The sequence below is a fragment of the Vicugna pacos genome, chromosome 29 (assembly GCF_048564905.1).
Source record: "Vicugna pacos chromosome 29, VicPac4, whole genome shotgun sequence".
Taxonomy (NCBI): domain Eukaryota; kingdom Metazoa; phylum Chordata; class Mammalia; order Artiodactyla; family Camelidae; genus Vicugna; species Vicugna pacos.
Window position 1 is genome coordinate 19502545 of NC_133015.1, and position 19662 is coordinate 19522206.

Genomic DNA, 19662 nt, shown 5'->3' on the forward strand with positions numbered 1-19662 from the left:
AATGTTTAAACAGAATCCTCCAACAGCTTCTAATGACTAGGAACCGAAGTCATCCTTTCTGCTCCGTCTACAGGGCAGGCGGTCGGTCGGTCTGTGCTTGCAGTCAACCGTCAAGTTAGGAGGCCTCGTCTGCGGGCGCGGCCTGGCCATGCCCCTCGGCAGGCGATGCCAGGAGTCGGCCCCTCCTTGACCCAGTTCTGAGGTGAGGCCATGCGCCCGTGGACGAGTTCACATCCCTCGTCTTCTCTTCGTTTATGTCCAGATGCCCGGACCCTGCAAACACGCAGCAGGACGCGGAAGTCACCGCCGAAGTCACCGTTCTGCCTTACACCGAACGCTGGGGGTCAACCCGCTGCCAGCATTCCTAAAGGCAGCTTCAGGCAGGAGCTACAGTTGGCTCAGAGTTCTCGGGCGGCTTCTAGAACCTGCCGCCAGCCTCCCTGGCTGCCTGGTTACCCACTGGGTCAGGCGGGGACCCAGCGGCTCCTCTCCGACGGCCTGGGAGCCCAGTTAGCTACGTGTGACTTAAGGTCACGTCGAGGGAACAGCTGAAAGGGCAGGCTCGAGGACGCGGAAGGCACCCCGTGCCCCCCCAGCACTCGCAGGGGCGCTTGCAGGGCCCGCCCGGCGGGCGCGGGCCGCGGGGCTCGGAGCGATGGGGCGGGCGCGGCCGTGGCGCCCTCGCAGCCGCTCGGCCCCGCCCCCCGGCCGCCGCGCGCACGCGCCGGGCCGGCCCTTCCCATAGATCCCCGCGGCGGAGCACCGCCCCCGCCCGACGCCCCGGAGCGGCCCCGAGGCCGCGGCTGCCGCACTCGGCGGCGCGCCCGCAGTGCCTTTGAAAGGAGGCGGGAGGCGGCGAGCGCGATGGCGAGCCTGGGCCACCTGCTGAGCGTGCTGGGCCTGGTGCTGTGCGGGGCGGCGAGCCTCGGGCTGTCCGCGCCTCACGGCCGCGCCTCTAAGAAGCCCATCATCGGTAAGGAGGCGGCGGGGGGCGGGGGGCGCCGGGGGCCGCGCTCGGCACTTCCAGCTGCTGCGCCCCGGCAGGTGCGCCCCGCCTGGGAAACACCCACGTCCGGGGTTAGGCTTGGCGCGGGGGCCGAGGCAAAACATCATTGGACCATGCTGAAATAGAGCTAATTAATGCCTCGGTGATCTCCTCAAATCCGTGGCTCTAAAAATTGGGAGGAGGATGCCCTGTCAAGAATCCTGCTGATGGTTTTTGTACCTAGCTAGGAATTTCCACTAATTAAACAGATTCTGTACATGCATCAAGTTTATTAAAATTCCACTGGCTGAGGGCGTATTTCAGGAAACAATGCATTATAACGTATAAACATCGAATTGACTAGATAATCAAGAAATTATGGTATACTTTGGTCTTTGTCACCTTCAGCAGCGGAGGGCAGCGGTGGCTGGTGTGATCCTAATGTCAGTGCTATTCGGTGCTACAGTGAAGCATGCCATTTTTCGTTTTCAGCAAATGCATGTAGAGTAAAATCAGTTTGATCAATTTGCATTGCCAGAACAGACATTTGAGACTGGGTAGGAGAAAGCAATCCAGGAGAAATCAGTCCAATTTTAAATTTGCCAGATTAACCTATGTGTGGGAAGTTAAGATTCATTTCATCTTAGCCGTAGTGTTACATCATTCATACTATTTTTCCCCCACGAAGATGGGCACTTTATTTCGTAACTTAATAGAAAGTAGGTGAGCATGTTTCATGTATATTGGTGGTGCCCAAATTTATTGTGTGTCAATGTTTAGAACTTGAAATGTCTTATTTTATAAGCTATTTCAAATAGTGGTTAGAGTCTTCAAGGGGAATTAAATCAAAATTCCAATGCAGTGTGCTGGAAAGTGTGGGTACAGCGGGGAGGAAAAGAAGAAAGAAGAGGAATGATTTTTTTTTCCCTTCTGCTAGAAATAGTGGGTTCTAGGAAAAGTCTGGGTCAAATATAGAGAAGGTGAGTATGCTTTTGGTTACCCTGATCAATTGAGACAAAAGTAGTTGACTGAACGCCTGTGTACAAGGCGTTGAGTTAGGAGTACAAAGGGTTCAAAGACAAGGAAGCCACAAAAGTCGTCAGATGGCCTTAAAGTTCGGGGGAATATGGTCACATTTTGAGGGATGGGGAGTACAGCCTGAGCTCTTGTCCCAGGAGGGAAAAGTGAGTACGATAGGGAAGGGTGGGGAGAAGTTGGTGGAACTTACCTCGTCTAAAGCTCTTTTCTCCTTTCTGGTACCCTGTGTCCGCATGTCGCAAGCCCTCCTTTGTGGCATCTCATCCTTGCCTGCCCTGTGACCCTCCATTTCCTGTGACGCTCCCTAATTCTTCCTCTACCCAATTTCATTTTCCTCAATAAATACAATCTTACCCCTCTAAGAGGAGAAAAAAAAAAGAGTCTTACTAAACAGAGTTTGGCATTTGGCTTATGTTAACTGAGTGCCTGATAAATTCTGGTTATTCTAAGAAGCTGGGAATATGGGTGGTTGATGCAGACAGACAGACAGCTGTCCCGGTCAGGCGGCTGCAGACATTGAAAGTGTTCCAAACGGTGAAGTAGCGAGTGATCCAGGCGCAGGTGTACCTTCCAGGCAGACATGTTTTCGTGTGTCCTGGATGCCAGTACTGTGCTGGGGCTGAGCTTTCAGCGGTAAGAGGCAGCCAGAGAGGTAGGTGAGACAGAGCGCCTGGCTCTGCGGAGTCTGAAAGTTTGGGAGCCCGTTGAAGTGCTCAAGCAAGGAGGCGCCCCTGCTGGCTTGTTCTCCTCTCCTACTGCTCTAGTCAGGCACTCCTGTGGTTTGACAGGCACAGACCTGAGTCAGGGCCTTTGCACTGGCTGTTCCTTCACACTGGAACCTTCTTCCTGCAGATATCTGCAGGTGGCTGATTCCCTCATCTCTCTGAAGTCCTGGCTCCACTGTCATGTTCTACCTTCTCAGGAGCACTTGGCTGGCCACCTTCTTCTCCCCTGTAGATTGGACCCTCCTCCTTCCTTCCCCAGACACACACCTTCTTCCTTTGCTTTACTTTTTCTCCTTGGCACTTAAACCACCAGTCATCACACTATTGTTTGACCTTTTAATCTTGTTTATTGTGTGTCCTCTCTCTTTTCCCTTCAGCATACTAGAATTAAAGCCCACAGGGCAGGGGTTTTTGTTTGTTGTGTGCACTCACCTGTCCCCAGCACCTAGTTCATGGCTGGTATGTGGCATGATTCAGCAGCATATGCTGAGTGGATGAATGGTGGTATGATCCGGCTTCTTGCCTTGTGGAGAACTGGTTGGAGTTGGTGGCAGCTGTTTAAGAAACTGTGTAGAGAGACCTTTTATAATAGTCTGGGATGGGGGAGGCAAGGTGTTAGTTGCTTGGATGAAGGTGGTGGTGATAACCTTGGAGAGATACGGTTAGAAGATGCTTTCACTCTTCCGCTTTGTTGTCAAGGAAGCAGTGTGCCTTTGAACGTGTGGGAAGGGAGAGGCGTCCTTCTAGGTTTAAGGACCTGTGCTCTGAGGGTGAGTCCAGGTTGTGTGAAACAGCTGGTGCTATTGAAAACCTGCTTTGGGGGTTTATTTGGCCTCCCCGATGAGGCAAGAGAGCAGACTGCTTAAAACTCAGATCAGCCTCCACTACATCCATTCCCAAAGTCTGTAGATGTGCTCTCAGGAGAAGCTTCATGTTTAATTCTGCGAATTAAGCAAGTAGAGATATTTTTAAGATGATGTTTATTAGTTTCTGAGCAAGAAAAAAGGAAATTTCTTGAAACTGAAACTTTTTTTTTTGTCTTTTAGGAATATTAATGCAAAAGTGCCATAGTAAGGACATGAAAATCCTGGGGAAATACTATATTGCTGCATCCTATGTAAAGTATCTGGAGTCTGCAGGCGCGAGAGTTGTACCAATAAGGTATGATGCCATATTTTTTTTTACATTGAATAATAAAAACTGCAACTGCTATTTTAACTCTAAAGTGATCTTTTATCTCTAAAACTGATGCTTTCTCTCTTATGATTGCCTCATTTAAATGTGGTAATGTTACACCTGGTTTTGGTCACAAATCTAATGCTTAGAGTCTCTCATTGGGTGGTTTAAAGTGTAAAGCTCTGTGTATCTGTGATACCATTAGAGGTGAGTTACAGGTGTTAGATCTCTGTCTAATGTCTCTATGAAGTGGTGGGTTCCTTTACACCCTGGAAAAGGTGACCTTCATCAGGCATCAGGAAAGTTGTGGAGTACATGCATCTGCAGCGTCACCAGCTTCACTCCGCAGTACTAGCGTAAGGAGACACTCAGAGAATCGAGGCGCTTTTTTCTCCAAGAGGACTTTCAAAAAAGCTTCACATGCTGGAAGCTTGGAAGTGACTAACACAGCGGTGCTACCTCAGTATACCTTGTAGGTATTGCAGTTTTAAAAGAGCTGCGTTATTTCTGTGATCAATGACCTAGGAAGAATAAGCTGATTCATGTCGTGTTCATGATGTGATGTGACAGTAAGCGATTCATGTCATTTTAATTTGGAAAGAGTTGAATTTTTCAACAAACAAAACCTTGTGGGTATTGATAATTACCTTCTCATCTGAAATTGGTGTATTTTCGGATCTTCCAGCACCCTCGCCTATTCCATTATAAGGAATGTCACTCACAAAACACAACTGTTTGCTCTGGCAGCCTGTTTGTGTAAGTAATTTTGCACCAGAAAGCTGTAACCATGAAAAGTATTGTTTAAATAGAACATTAATACTCAAAGTGCAAGTATTACAATTTAGAGACTTGTACCACAAAATAGTTTCATGTTTAGATTCATAAGGATTGTCTTTTTGCTTAATCTTTTACAAATTGTCTCTGCTCCAGGGTGAACATTTGCTTTTGACATGAGTCTTTAATTTTACAGTAGCAGATCTAATTTTTCAAAAGAAATCTTATTCGGAACCCAGATAACAGCAGGGTTTTAGAGCCGAGGCAGAGGCTCTGGGCAGTCTTTAGGACCAAGCTTCAAAGTTTCAGTCCTAGAAGCTTCCTCTACAGGCTCTTCTTTTAGGACCTAGTGCTGATGACATGGCTGGAAGGTAGGAGAGACAAAGGCAGGTAGACCTGTTCAGTAACTGCTGCTAGGTGTGAGTGGGCTGGGTTTGAAGTGATGTGGGCTTGGCCTAGTGCAGTGTTTGTAGGACCCATAAGTAAATGTCCTTAAAAAAATTAACAAGACTTGATGACTAATAGAATGAAAGGGCACAGGGAGGAATAGACGAGAATGACAGAAGTTTTGAAACTGGGGAAGTTTTGAAACCAGGGAAATTTTGAAATGGGTGGCTCTTAGAATGCTGGGATTTATGGCTGAGACACTGAAAATGTGACTGTCAGCACTCAGGTTTGTTTCCAGCTTGGGTTCCCAGATTTCAATTTAAGGTGTATTGCTCAGAATTAGAATCATATGATCCTATAAAAGCAATGTAAGACATGACAACTAAATTCCCAGAAGAACCCACAAAGGGTTACCTAATGTGGAATGAGACAGGTGGCTGCCCCAATGACGTTGGGTTCATTTCTGAATTTGGATGCTGGGGGCCAACTTCTGCAGTTCGGAAGAGAAAAGGAGGCGGGTGGGAGACCAAGGCAAAGTTCTAGAACAGGTGAGGAGGCTTGTCTTTGGTCTCCTTCCGCCTTTTCTCCGCCGCCTTCTCCCTCGGGTGCCTGGTGCACTCAAGTTACTAGAAACTCCGGCCATAGGACTAGTGGAACCCCCAGAGTGTCCTCCTCCTGAGACGTTTAAATATATGTTTCATTCACACTGTGTTTTAAAACACTTCAATATTTACAAATCAGAAGACTTCATGAAAGTCTGAATTTCTGGTTCTTTTCTTTGAAGACAATTCAAACTGGAGCCGGTTTTCGGTGGAGCAAGTGCCTTCCATTGGCAACAGTGCCTGCCGCTCCTCTTGCTACTGAAGCTGTGTCACTTGCCATCATTACCAGACCGAAGCCGTTTTCCTTCAGTTAAAGAGAACCTGTTGAGAGGGTCTTATGTTTCTAGAAAGTCTGACAACATGCAAATAACATCTCTGTTCAAAGAATGTGACCTGGCCTGTTTCCCTGTCAGGCCTCTGAGGCTCTTGAGTTTGTGACACGAGGCTGCTCCACCTCCCCCAACTCATCAAGCCCTTTAACATCGATAAGCAGGACCCCAAAATTCAGTCGTGGACAATGCGGGAGCCATTTACTTTAGAATTAATGGAATGACTGGAACTGGCCTGCGTGGCTAGTTGGTAGCAGGCCCTGGAGTGCAGCTGAGTGACCTAAGTCCATTCTGGTTCCTCATGGTGGTGGCTACCCCTCTGGGTTTAAATATCCATGGGGAAGATTCTGGGTCCCGACTGGTTTCCTCTTTGTGGTACAATCTGGGGAGACTGAACTGGCAGAAAACGGGCCCACGTTTCATCTCCCTGTTGCTTCCTGGGTCGGGGCCACCTGCCCAATTTCCCATGAAAGATGGTGGTCAGACCATTGCAGTGTCACCCACTGCTTTGTGGCTCTCTACCAGGAGGAGGATTATTGTGGATGTCTGAACAGCAAAGCTTGTGTGGACTCAGGGGAGCGCGCAGAGGGCTTTGCTGGCAAAGCCCAGCCGCGTTCTGAGCACCAGGCATCTACTTAGTAAGGGGGGAAGTGTCCTGACGTCCTCTGAAGCTTTCCTCAGGGGCAGGAATGGGCTGCAGGTGATACTTGATCTTCAGCCTACTTCTTTTATGGCAAGTTGAGAAGAACTGTGCCTTCTTACTCTCTTGCAGAACCAGAAGACTGCTAAGTGTAGAAAAGCTCTTGCAGGAGTTCATAAACATGATGCTCTCTTCCCTTGCTTTTGTATTTTGCTGAATGTTTAGAAGAGCGAACCCATCTTACTGTGACATAAAGTTGTAGCCAGTTGTCGCAGATTAATCACTTGAGTTTTCTCTGGCGAGGGGGATAAAATCATCCATAACTTGGTGGTTGTCAGGAAGCCCTTACGAGATGTTTGATGAAGGGTGTTTCAAAATGATTACCTGGGCAAATTAGGCCCGTCTGCAGGGATCTGCATGAGGTCTGTACCTAGATCTCAACTCTTCTGACTTTGGAATACACAGTGGTTCTGAGGCCTTTGCGGCTGGCGATAGGGGTGGGGTGAAGCAGAGACTTGGTGTTTGTATGTATCCACCATAGCTACCTGTGGTTAAGATAGGCATGTTGATGAATCTCTTCATTTAGTCCTTACATAAAACTGCCCAATATCCTTACCTTTTTGGGATGGTTCTTTGCTTGCAGGAAATCACTGGCACCCAAGTCTCATGGTCTTTAATGTTTTGCATATTAATATGTCTCACAATATTAAGTTATATTAGACCACAGAAAAACACATTTGCTTGTCTTATTAGCAAAACAAGGATATAATTATATGGCTTTCTTGTAGTTTGGGAAAATGCCTCTAGGAAGGCAGAGAGGTGATGTTGTCCAGTATTTAAGAATTATTTCCCATCTTGCTTTTAAAAATTAATACTGTGACTTTATCTAAAGGCTAATTTTTTATTTTAAGTTTTGGAAATGGATGTTTTGTAACTTTTTTTTTTTATTGTTTTCAGGCTTGATCTTAAAGCTGAAGAATATCAAAAACTTTTCCAGTCTATTAATGGGTAAGTTGCCAGCGTTGGTTTAGTACAGTGTGGGGGGCCTAAGAGATCTGCTTTTGTGAAAACGTACACATAAATATACATGTTTCTGCATAACTACCTTACAGTGGTGTAACGTTAGTTTTCTGAGTTCTTTTATAGGAATTATTTTTTTTTTTAGGGATGCAAAAGTCCTGCAGAGAGGAGAAGGCAGGTTAAAGAATAAATATTACACAGCAGACACGTATATTTCTTTAAACATGTGACATAATCTTTATGCTTTTAATGCTTGTCTTAAATGTTTCGGAGCAACTTTGGATGGCATGGCAGGCATACTGCTTGCTTAGGGGGTTTATAAGCCCTAAGACTGAGGATATTAATGGGTCATCTTGCAGAAGGTAATTTGAATAGCACTTGGGAAGAAGTAACACAAACCCTGAGGGGAGATCTCCTCTTTTTATATTATGCGCAGGTTAAAAACGAGGGTTTCTATAGATGCTTCTCTGAATCACTATTGTTACCTGAACAGTGTGATTTTGGGGGGGGGGAGGTAATTAGATTTATTATGTATTTTAAAATTATTATTATTATTATTATTTTTAGTGGAGGCACTGGGGATTGAACCCAGGACCTTGTGCATGCTAAACACGCGCTCTACCACTGAGCTATGCCCTCCCCCAACAGTGTGATATTATGATATGAAACAAGCAAGGCGTATAGTGGTGTGTGTAGTATACTCCCATTTGCTGGTTTTTAAAGTTAGGGTAAGAAGATACGTGTAACATATGTCTATCAGGTCAACACAACAGATTTTAATGCTAGTTGTTTCTGATTGGGCGTAGGGTTGAGGAAGTCCATTTTACTGTAAAGCTTTTATTAAAGGAGGTTTTTTTTTCTTTTAAACAGTGTTCATTTATTACTTTTTTAAAAAAAAATCTATGTTCAGAATAGTCATTGCATTCAGTTCAATTTGGATCAGTAAATATTTACTGTGAAACTAGTTCAATTTAGTAAAACATTTACAGTGCCTGTTCTGTGCAGTGTACTTTGTCATGGACAAAGGTAAATGAGTCCAGAATAGAATATAAGGTAGAACCTCAAAAATACGCGAAAATATAACCAGACAGTGACCAGTGCTCTAGGGGTACCTCAGAAACACCTTTCCTGAGCCCTGTTTTGCAGGAGCCCCCGTGCAGGGTTGTAGGGGTGCATAGATGAAGAGGTGCACAGGGAGGGCCTTGCTTTGAAGGCGTTTGTCCACTAGGAGGGACAGTCAAGTTTACTTTATGAAAGGATTTTGAGCTCTTTAAATACTGAGTCAGTGAAAGGGAAATACCGCTAGTGAGTCTTCGCTGGGCCGCTTTGAGCTGTGGGGTTTTCTGCATGGTTTTGTGGCATGTGTTCTACTTTATAGTTTGTTATGTTCTCTACTAGACCGTGATCTTACCAACAGCAAAACTCACACACCTTTGCCCCTTCAGAATAATACCTATCGTTGAATGAACAACAGTCTCAAAAGTGATATTTTACATGTCTCAAATTTATATATAAATATCATCACAATTTTGAATATACTTAATCAACCTCTGTAATCTCTTTTGAATATCTTTAGTTGCTTTAAGATCTGTTGCAATTTTTAAAATTTAAAGTTAATTTTTAAAAATGTTAATTTAAGACATTGATATAGAAACAGAAATATTTTTCTATATCCCTCCTCTATGGGATAAAGTCAAATCAAATGTTTCCATCCCTACCCTTTTTTCCCTAGTTTTTTTTTTTTTTTAGAATTGTAATTGTGTTCTTTTTCAAAATTTTGTAATACCATGCTTATTTCTGAAGAGATCTCAGGATAATAATAACCCATTAAATTTTCATGGATATTTAATTATAGCCTACTATATTTTCATGACTAGTTTGTTCTTTATGGTGAAGAAATTTTTTTGTGTGAGCCAAGACTGAGTCATGATTATGGACCTGCAGTTAATTTCAGCATCTCTGATCACCTTAATTTAAGCATAGTTATACCTGGAATTTTATTTCTACTTGATTTCTAGCTCTGTGTACCATCCTCCCCTTTCCTTTATTTACCTTTAATTTATCTATCCTCTATTTCAAAAATAAACCTGTTTATCCAAGAAGTTTGAAAGAATAGGCACAAATGCATTGTTAACTGCAGTAGTTTTCAAACGGGTGGGATTATAAATATTGTGTATTTTCTTTTTGCCTTTTCTCATTTTCTATGATCTTGCTGCTTATGTTATAAGGAAAAGTTGTTTTAAAATAAAAAGATGGTTTATTTCCTGCCGGGGGCAGGGGTTGAAATGCACCCTATTTGACACTGTTTCAGGGTCCTTTTCCCAGGAGGAAGCGTTAACCTCAAGAAGTCAGGTTACGCCCAGGTGGCCAGAATATTTTACAAGTTGGCCATACAGGTAAATATCAGTTATTTCCTGTTATTCCAGGTGAGTTTTTGTAATTTTTTTGTGAGGATAATTCTTCCTTTAAGCACATGGTAGGGCTTCCTTCACAGTTACTGCAGCCCGTCGCCCTATCACTTTCGGGGTGGCTCTCGCCCATCTTCTGTGTGCCTCTCTTACTCCTGGGCTTCCAGGACCCTCCAGGGCCCTGCTGCCTGGCCCTCTGCACTCGTTACTGTGCACCAGGCCCTCCTGGCGGCTTAGTGAGCTGTTTTTATTATGTACTGGGCATTGTTCATGTGTTACTAATTCTTGTCTCCCCTTGAAAGCTGCTCTTCGTTCCAACTCACTCAGCCCTCTGACCTTTCTTAGCAATTTCCTAAGACCGTCAGACTCCATGTGCGGTGGCTTGCAGGGCCTCTCAGCTCCCTGGGGGTCTCACACCAGGCCTGCCTTTGCACCATTGCTCAGACCCTGTCTGTCCCCTGAACTATCACCAGCAATTTTCGAATTCATCTTGCTGGCTCTATTCCCCTCCCGCCTTTAAATAGTTCTCTGAGGAATTGCTCTTAGTATATGAGATGCCTGTTAGAAAACTTAATGGCTGACCAGATAACCTGTAGGTTTTTATACTCTTTGAGTCAAGATGTCCAGTATGTCCACAACCCACTTTTTCTAGACTTCCCTTGTGCAGGTAATTCAAGCCAGGCTGGTGTTGCCAGCACATACTCTGCCCTCCCGCTTTCTGTCTGTTTCTTTCTGCCCCATCCCTGATTTGTGCCTTAGCCACCTTTCAGGGCCAGAGGGCAGCTCCTCTTCTGTGGAGGTTTCCCTGCCGACCCGAGCTGGAGTGGCATCCTTCCCCCTCCTAACTTTTAGAGTATTTTGTTGTAGAATTGTTCAGACACTCCAGCTCTGTGACATGACAGGGTCTGTGACCTTAAGGGGCTTGTATTCTCAGAGACAGATTATCTTGACGTTAGCTGTTCGTGTCTCATCAGACTTTGTGGTCCTGACACTTTTTGAGGTCTTCCTCATTTCCTAACGTTTGGAGCACCTGGTACATGCTCAGTGGATAATTCTGGAAAAACTAGTGAACAAAATTGAAATTTGATAATGTGAGTGATTTAAAAGGCATTCAGGAAACGTATACACGAACATTAATAAAGTCTCTTCCTTTTGCTTACAAAGACTCGTGTAACTGGCTTTTTCAGTTAAAAAACAAAAAAATAAGGAGCTACCTCACCCATAAGACTCAAAGATCTATTTTTAAAATGTGATTAGCTACTGGAAGATTTCAAAGCAAAAGAAAACGCTTAGCAACCTTGAACTTCCCTGTCTTGTAATCACAAACCAAATGTATAATTTTTATTTTGAGAAGTTTGAATGAGCTTTGTTTTCTCTTTACTCTGCTAAGAGTTTTGATGATGGAGACTATTTTCCCGTGTGGGGCACATGCCTTGGATTTGAAGAGCTCGCCTATCTGATCAGTGGAGAGTGCTTGTTAACGCTCACGGATACTGTTGGAGTTAAAATGGCGCTGAACTTCACCGCAGGTAAGAATTCTCTTTTTGACCCTTTTCGAAATATTAACTGGGCAGGATTACTAAGTAGCAAATATCGAAGTAAAAAATGTCAATAATATTGATTAATTTAAAAATTATTTATACAGGCTGAAGATGTGAATGATCACTTTTTGTACTGAGTAATGAAGATGTTTTAAGGAATTTTGATTGTTGATAACTCATTGCTTTAATCAATTTCAGGACCATATGTGATTAAAAACTCTAAAATTGGACCTGGTTTTGAGTCCTACCTTTTGTTACTTCTGCCTTGGGGAATCATTTAACCTCTGTCACCTTTAATTACCTGATTAGTAAAAGCGTTTACCTCTTAGAGTTTTTTATGAGGATTAAATAAGATATAATGTTTTCTAGGTACGGTGCTAAGCACTTTAACTATAACGCTCATAAATGTTAGCTATTATTAGTATGGTCAGCATTTTCCCCTTGGCTGTGTGCTGTGTTTCAGCCCCAGCCGGCGTGGACTGCAGTTCCATCCTGGACTAACCACCTGGAGTTAGCGCAGGCTCCGGTTAGAGGTCATCTCCCTGACTAGACTACCCTTGGGTCAGATACCAGCCACAGGGCACGTCCCTGAGCCACCCACACTTCTAACCAACTGGCCACAAACTTGGGGATTCGCGTACTCCCTCTCAGGTTTAATAATTCATTGGAATGACTGACAAGACTCAGGAAGGTACTGTGTTTGCAATAACAGTTTTGCTGGGAAGACGCACATGGGATGGGGTCTGGGAGAGGATGCAGAACTTGCATGCCCTCTCCCTGTTGTGTCAGGGTGCCTCGCTGTCCTCACTGTCCTGGTGCATCAGTGTGTACACCAGCCAGGAAGCCCCAGTGCCTTGGTGTTCAGAATGTTTACTGGGGCTTCATGATTAACTCTTTGTGTTATTGAACTCAGTCTGCTGTCTCCCTCCCATCCCTGGAGGTCAGGTTGACTCGAACTCAGACCTCCTCTAACCATGGTTAGTCTTTCTAATGACCAGCCTCATCCTGAAGCTGTCCAGGGGCCACCCAGTGTCACCTTATTAGGTTACAGAGGCACATCTGTCACTCATGAACTTCCAAGAGTTTTGCAAGCTCCCTGTCGGGAACCCAAGACAAAGACCAGACAAATTCTTCATTATTCCACTCTGGGTAAATAGATGATGATTCTTGTAAGTTGCTTGATCTCTGAATCCTCAAATTTGAATGCTACCAGCCATTCCTGTTCTCATAAGGATTTCGGATGGAAAGTAGTGCTTGTCACACACAGAACCTTTAAAATGCTCTGTACTTTTCAAAGCTCTTTCTCACAGTATCTCACTTAATTATTGCAAGAACTCTCTGGGAAGTATATGTATTAGGTTAGTCTGTTTGGGCTATGTGTGGTGAAAACCCAGTTTATACAAAAAAGGAACAGAATTTGCTGAAGATGTCACTGGGTTTTTACTATCTGGGGCACTGGGATTCTCGTGGAAGCCGTAAGCATCATGAGTGAGGCTCCTTTAGGGACAGCTGGCACCAGGGCCTGCAACACCATTGGGATTTTTTTAATCCGTTTGCTGGTGTGTTTGTCTATGTGTCAATCTCCAGAGCCTTCAGTGAGGTAAATTGCTTTTTAAAAAAAAAATTATACCAAGTAGAACTTTCTTGGCTTCATTAATGTTTTCTCTACATTGTCAGTATTTTTAACCTTTTAAGTCCCAGATACCTTTGAAAATATGTTGAAAGTTCCAGATCCTTTCCTGGGAAGACAACTATATATACATGTGGAAAATTTTACCTATTTTTCAGCCCTGTCTAGAGAACTCAGATTTAAAATTCTCTGCTTGCTCTGTGGCTAGCCTGCTAAATATCATGTCCAAAGAATTTTAGTTATTCATGTTACAGTTCTAGAGGAAAAGTACTCAAGTGTGGAACATGTTTGGATTTATGTGTTAAACTTATTCTGTGCTTGGCTGGAGTATTTTTGTGGAAATGATGTGTTTCCTTGTCATTTAGTCATATTGATTATGTCTTAGTAATGGCCTCTCTCCGGCTGTAGATCAGTGACTTCAGTGGATTTTACTTTCTCTGTGTTTAAATTATTCCAGGTATATTGCACAGCAGAATGTTCCAGAATTTTCCTGCCAACTTGCTGCTGTCATTAGCAAAAGAACCTCTGACTGCAAACTTCCACAAGTGGAGCCTCTCCGTGAAGGTATCACATTAATCACACAATGAAATTAATGCATTTAAATTTACCATAGAAGTAATTGTTTTGTTTTCATTTTTGTTTTATTTCTGTACTTTAGAATTTTACGATGAATGAAAAGTTGAAGAAGTTTTTCAACGTATTAACTACAAATACAGATGGCAAGATTGAGTTTGTTTCAACAATGGAAGGTACGTATCACTGCACATGTATGCTTTATTTCACTTATTATGTCTGTATTTATTAATTTTGATTTTATAATTCTCTTAAGAATAAAATCATTTTACTTTGGAGACTGAAGTTGGAAGTTAGGGCATTTGTGGAGACAGGAGACCTGCTTTGTCCCTGTTCCAAATCCTTCTTCCTCGCCCCAGTCTGGAAGATGAGCCAGGTCCGCCTCCTCCATCCCTCTTCAGCATCAGGCATCTCCCACCTGGGTTGCAGCGGGAGCCTCCTAACCGGCCCACAAGCCTTCCAGCCAGCCGCCGCCGATGCCTCTGACACGCCGGTCTGGTCGGATCGCATGAGGAAGGCTCCTGCGTGGCCCTTCAGCACGTGGAGGGTGGAGCCTAGATTTACCGGATTGTGTTCTCCGCCGACTCTCCCGCCATCATCACTAGCCTGTGTTCCCATGCGTCCCCTGTCGCGCACACAGCCCTCCTCCGCAGAGCAGCCTTTCTCAGCCCTGTGCTTTGTCCTGCGTTCTTTCCTCTCCTCTGAAAAGCGTCCCTTCCCCCATCCCCTCTGCTGATGAGCTCTCAGCTGGCTCTGAGGACGCAGGCCGGTGGTCACCGCCCGGGGGGGCTGTGCCTGCCCGTTATGCCCCCCCCACTGCCGCGTCTGCGGTGCTCCTGGGCCACCTGGGACGGCTGTCTGCCTTATCTGCTCCTGTTCTGGCTGTCCCCCTAGGCCGAGAGCTCATTGCGAGCTGGAGCTGTGGCGTTGTCTTTATGTTTCCAGGACTTACGTAAATCTCAGTAGAGGTTGAATGGACGACTCATTATTTAAATGAAAGACTATTGGGTTGGAACTTAGGAAGTCAGGTTCCATGTTGGTTCTCTTCCTGGCTATGCCATCATACCAGGCTCATTTGGAAATTGTATCCTCTGAAAACGTTCTGACATCTGCTGACTGGGAGCTCGTGAGATGCTCTTACTCACTTATTTCCTTTCTTTTCTTGATACTTTTGTTGTGAATTAGTGAGGCAGGGCGTGCTTCCTACAGTTGTTGGGAACCTGCGTTGATCTCTTAGTAAAGCAGTTTACAAAAGAAGAGTAAATCTCACTTGTTTCTGGTTGTCAGTGTGTTTCTGTGTATCCATCCATCCATCTATCTGAAAAGTCTTTGTTACAATTTATCACTTAAGGCATTTCTTATCCTAAATAATACTTTTCTTATCTCAAAGAAGTACATTAGAAGATCTGCCTTTCAGTCACCTCTGTGTAGCAGTTCATTTCCTAGTCATCCAGGCTGGGGGTTGCCTGCTGGTAGCTTCACATGTGGTCCCAGATGAGAGAGAGGGAGAGAGAGAAGGAGGTCACGAGGAAGCAGGGAGAGGGGCTGTGGGGAGCGGCGGAGCCGTATGACCAGGGCTGCTTGCTGGTGGATTCTTTTCCTTGTGTGAACCCCAAGAAGCTGGGATAAAATATGTTTCCTTCTTGTGACGCGATCTCTAGCAGCAGGGTTTCATGGGCTGTGAGAGGACAGTGCCCTTTCCCCAGCTGCCTCTGCTTTCAGGACAGGTCCTTTCTCCTGGCGTTCCCCCACGGTCGTCAAGGTTAGAACTTCCAAGCAAAAATAATAACAGGAAGGAGTTTTTTCCAATTAAAATGAGGCAAGGCGTATGTGAAGAAGAAAAGAGATGAGTTTATAAATTTTTCAGAAGGTAAATATTACACTCATTCACATTTTTTAAAAATTGTGGAATTTTAAAAACATACTTAGAAGTAGAGTAATCTAGTGACCCCCAGGACCTTTCTGTAAGCGTCAACAACTGTCACATTTGTGTGGCCGTTCTTGTTTCGTAGCTACTTTGGCACCATGCCAGGTTATTTTTGAAGTAAATCCTAGGGATCATGTCATTTTAAGTATAAAGGTATTTAAGAATTCTGAAAATAATTGAACTATGTTACCAAAAATCTTTCACACCAAATTTAAACTTTTAAAGACTATTTAAAAATTGTCACAGTGAGGTCACAAGCCATTCCGCAGACTGAGAGAGAGACATAGTTTGGTTGAGACAAACTGGCTTACATAAAAGGACACCAAAAATACTGGCATAGTTCATATTCATTTGAGTAAGTCATTACAGGAGAGGATGAAAATGCGGTATGAAGTGGGGGAAGAGAGACCCTTGTGGAAGGAGCTTGTCTGTAATCAGACGTGCACTTGACTGTTGAGCTGGGAGCTACTCAATTATTTCACTCTACTCTGATTACCTAGTAAAGCAAATCATGTTTCAAATTGTAAAAGGTTGAAAGTCAGTGAAGTATTGTATTACGAACTTTCGTATCGACTGAACTGAAATTATTTTGTCTGAGAAAACGTGCACAATTGTACTTTCATACTGTGAGTGATAAAATAATGTTTTACATCGGATGTAAAACATAATTTAATGTAGGATGTAAAGCGTAATTTAATACGTAACATCCTAGACCATTCTTACTACTTAATACTTAGCAGTTTGTGTTCTTCCTGCAGGATACCAGTATCCAGTATATGGCGTCCAGTGGCATCCAGAGAAATCTCCTTATGAGTGGGGAAAATTTAGAGGCATTTCTCATACATCTAATGCTGTGAAGGCTGCATTTTACTTAGCAGAGTTCTTCGTGGCTGAAGGTAATATGTGGGGGTATGATTTTATCACTTTGGTGTGGTTTTGAAGGAAATTGCCCTTGTCTGAACTTTTGTGTACTCTTTTGCTCTATAAATATTCCCTAGATTTAACTTTTAAAAACATTAATTCATGTGAAAACCCTGAGATTGAGATATTAGTCATTTAAATCCAATGGACAGTCATTTCAGTTAACAGTATTATACACTCTAAAGTGGGCTGAATTCTTGAACAACAGCATAAGGACTGTTTTTTTTTTCCTTTCTTTCTTGAATACTTTATTTTTTTTAGATTCTCCCCATTACTCTTTTCAGGAATAATGCTTGTATTTTAACATTCTCTGAGAATTGGGTCTTATTTTTTAAGACAGTTACATAAATCGAATCTATACTCATCAGTCTGTGATTTTAAGGCTGCCTGTGAGCATTGGTACACTGGAGAAAGTTAATACACTTTGCCTGCTTTTTCATGATGGAAACACAGACGTATTCACACTTTGTTATCTTCATGGGTTAGCTGAGAATTTGGTCATAGGTGCTTAAGTTTTAGTTGAGTGGCACGGGTGTAGGAGCTGCAGACCCAGCCTGCAAGGAACAGGGCATCACTCAGGCACGGGGCGGCTGAGGGGGAACTTCAGCGAGCCTTGTTTGCATCCTTTCTCCAAGCTGGCCCCACGTTTTTATCAACCCTCCTATCCACCCTCACAGGTAAAGTGCCTCTTTCTAAGGTCTCCATGCTTTAAAATCACGCTCAGCTGATAATAGTCCCAGGAAACATTTTCATGTCCCATGTGTAGGAGTAAACGAGGAGAACAGTGGGCAGAGAAAAGCTTTTTGCAATATTATCACCGAGCAAGGCTATATGTGGTTTGCATTTTCCAATATCCCTCTTTCTCAAGATGCCGTAAAAGCCTATGTTTGCTTTATTTTGCCTTGAGGGTAAAGTCTGAGCGCTCACACCCTCACACCCAAAGTGTAGCCACGCCAGCTTCTCTGTGCCTCCTTGTTCTTCACATTTCTGCCTTCTCTTTGGGAAGTGCCTCACTTCTCCACCTGCCTCAACTTTGCCAGTTTCTCCATCCTCTTTACTCTGAAGCATCTCCATGCAGTTAGTCTATAAAAACATTCCAGTATCTGATTCTGTGTGGTTGCTGGACCAGAATTCTTGAGTGTTAGGACCTCGCCCTGTGTGTGTTTCTGTCCACAGACCCTGCATCGGGCCTTGCACACAGTAGGCACCTTGTAGGCATCTGAATGAAAGAGGGGGGCCGTGGGTACCACTTGGGGTCCAGTGCAGGGCTGGCATGGCTGCTGTCAGTCGGTAACTACTCCAGGTCAGGTGCTGCTTTACTTGGCGGAAATTTGGGAAGACATGTCTCCTTTTTGCTGGTATTGTCCCACTCAAGAATGCTGATTATAAGAAGAAATGTTGTAAAGTAGCCTTTTGAAAATTCTATTCTGTCTTTGTAAAAATTAACGCTTTCTTTCTCTTGCAGCTCGGAAAAACAATCATCATTTTGAATCCGATGTTGAAGAAGGCAAAGCACTAATTTATCAGTTCAGTCCAGTTTATACTGGGAATATTTCTTCATTTCAACAAACTTATATATTTGATTGAAAGCCTTTGATGTGTTAACAGGAATTTTGATTAATTCCATGATTAAATTGTTAAAATAATTTGCTATATATGGCAAAAATAGAAAGTCACAGAGATTCCTTTTCTATGTGTTACTGGCTCTGATCCTTCATTCGGTTTATTTGACTATTTATATCACATTTGATAGTCAGTGAGACAAATGATCATAGTGTATTTCACAGAAAAACTTTTATGTGAGGTTTTGACAAAATAAATATTGAAATTACAGATATTTTTTCTAACTGATTGATTCTGGAAATACATACCACTCCCTACCCATCCGCTTCATTCTTGCTGAAGATTGTTTTTTAATTAATTTTTTTATTGAGTTATAGTTAACATACAACATTATATGAGTTTCAGTTATGCAAGAGTGATTAGATATTTTTATACATTTCAAAATGATCAGCACAATACGTCCATTTACTGTCACCGCATGATGTTGTTACAATATTACTGTGTTTTCTATGTGTGTGTTACATCCCCATGATTCATTAATTTTATAACTGAAAGTTTGTATCTTTTAATTCCCTCCACCTGCTTTGCCCAACCCCCTCCCTCCCTCCCCTCTGGTGACCACCTATTTGTTCTCTGCATCTGTGACTATTTCTGTTTAGATATGTTTGTTCATTTGTTTTGTTTCTTAGATCCCACATGTAACTGAAGTTATACAGTATTTGTCTTTCTCTGTCTGACTTATTTCATTTAGCATAAGACCCTCCAGATCCATCTATATTGTCATAAATGGCAAGATTTCATTCTTTTTTATGGCTGAATAATATTTCATTGTGTATGTGTATATGCACAGTGGAATATATATGCGAATATATAGATGTAGATGTATATATGTGTACATACATACATGTGTATGTGTGTATATACGTATCTGTACATATGTGTATGTATATGTGTGTGTGTGTGTATTTATACCACATCTTCTATCCATGGACACCTAGGTTGCTTCTGTATCTTGGCTGTTGTAAGTAATGCTGCAGTGAACATGGGTGCACCTGTCTTTTTGAATTAGTGGCCTTTGCTTTCTTCACATAAGTACCCAGGAGTGGAATTGCTAGATCGTATGGTAGTTGCAAGTTCAGTTTTTTGAGGAAACTCTCCATCCTGTTTTCCGCAGGGGCTGCACCGGTTCACATTCCTACCAGCAGCGCATGAGGGTTCCCTCTTCTCCGCATCCTCACCAGCACTTGCTCTTGCTTGTCTTCTTGGCGATAGCCGTTCTGACAGGTGTGTGATGGTGTCTCGTTGTGGATCTGATTTGCATTTCCCTGACGATTGGCTGTGTGTCTGAAGACTCTTTTTAAACCTGCCTCTAGTTCACTGTGACGTCTCCCTCCTTTGAGTCTCTGGAGTATTTAGTGTGTTT

At 43.4% G+C, this 19662-nt stretch overlaps 1 protein-coding gene across 1 annotated transcript; it reads left to right on the forward strand.

Moving 5' to 3' along the window:
- Positions 1 to 747: 747 nt before the first annotated feature.
- Positions 748 to 18511, forward strand: GGH (gamma-glutamyl hydrolase). The gene is made up of 9 exons (XM_072951907.1): positions 748 to 973; positions 3795 to 3909; positions 7614 to 7664; positions 9988 to 10072; positions 11475 to 11613; positions 13713 to 13819; positions 13914 to 14004; positions 16514 to 16651; positions 18142 to 18511. Exons 1-9 carry the CDS (start codon positions 865 to 867, stop codon positions 18261 to 18263), a joined length of 957 nt encoding a protein of 318 aa, XP_072808008.1. The 5' UTR covers positions 748 to 864; the 3' UTR covers positions 18264 to 18511.
- Positions 18512 to 19662: the final 1151 nt, after the last annotated feature.

What these genes read in the sequence shown, in the direction of transcription:
- GGH (XM_072951907.1), top strand. Translation starts at nt 865, where the DNA reads ATGGCGAGCCTGGGCCACCTGCTGAGCGTGCTGGGCCTGGTGCTGTGC. An exon ending in GCGAGAGTTGTACCAATAAG is followed by an intron (nt 3,910 to 7,613) that starts GTATGATGCCAT and finishes TATTGTTTTCAG; the next exon opens with GCTTGATCTTAAAGCTGAAG. An exon ending in AGAGTTCTTCGTGGCTGAAG is followed by an intron (nt 16,652 to 18,141) that starts GTAATATGTGGG and finishes TTTCTCTTGCAG; the next exon opens with CTCGGAAAAACAATCATCAT.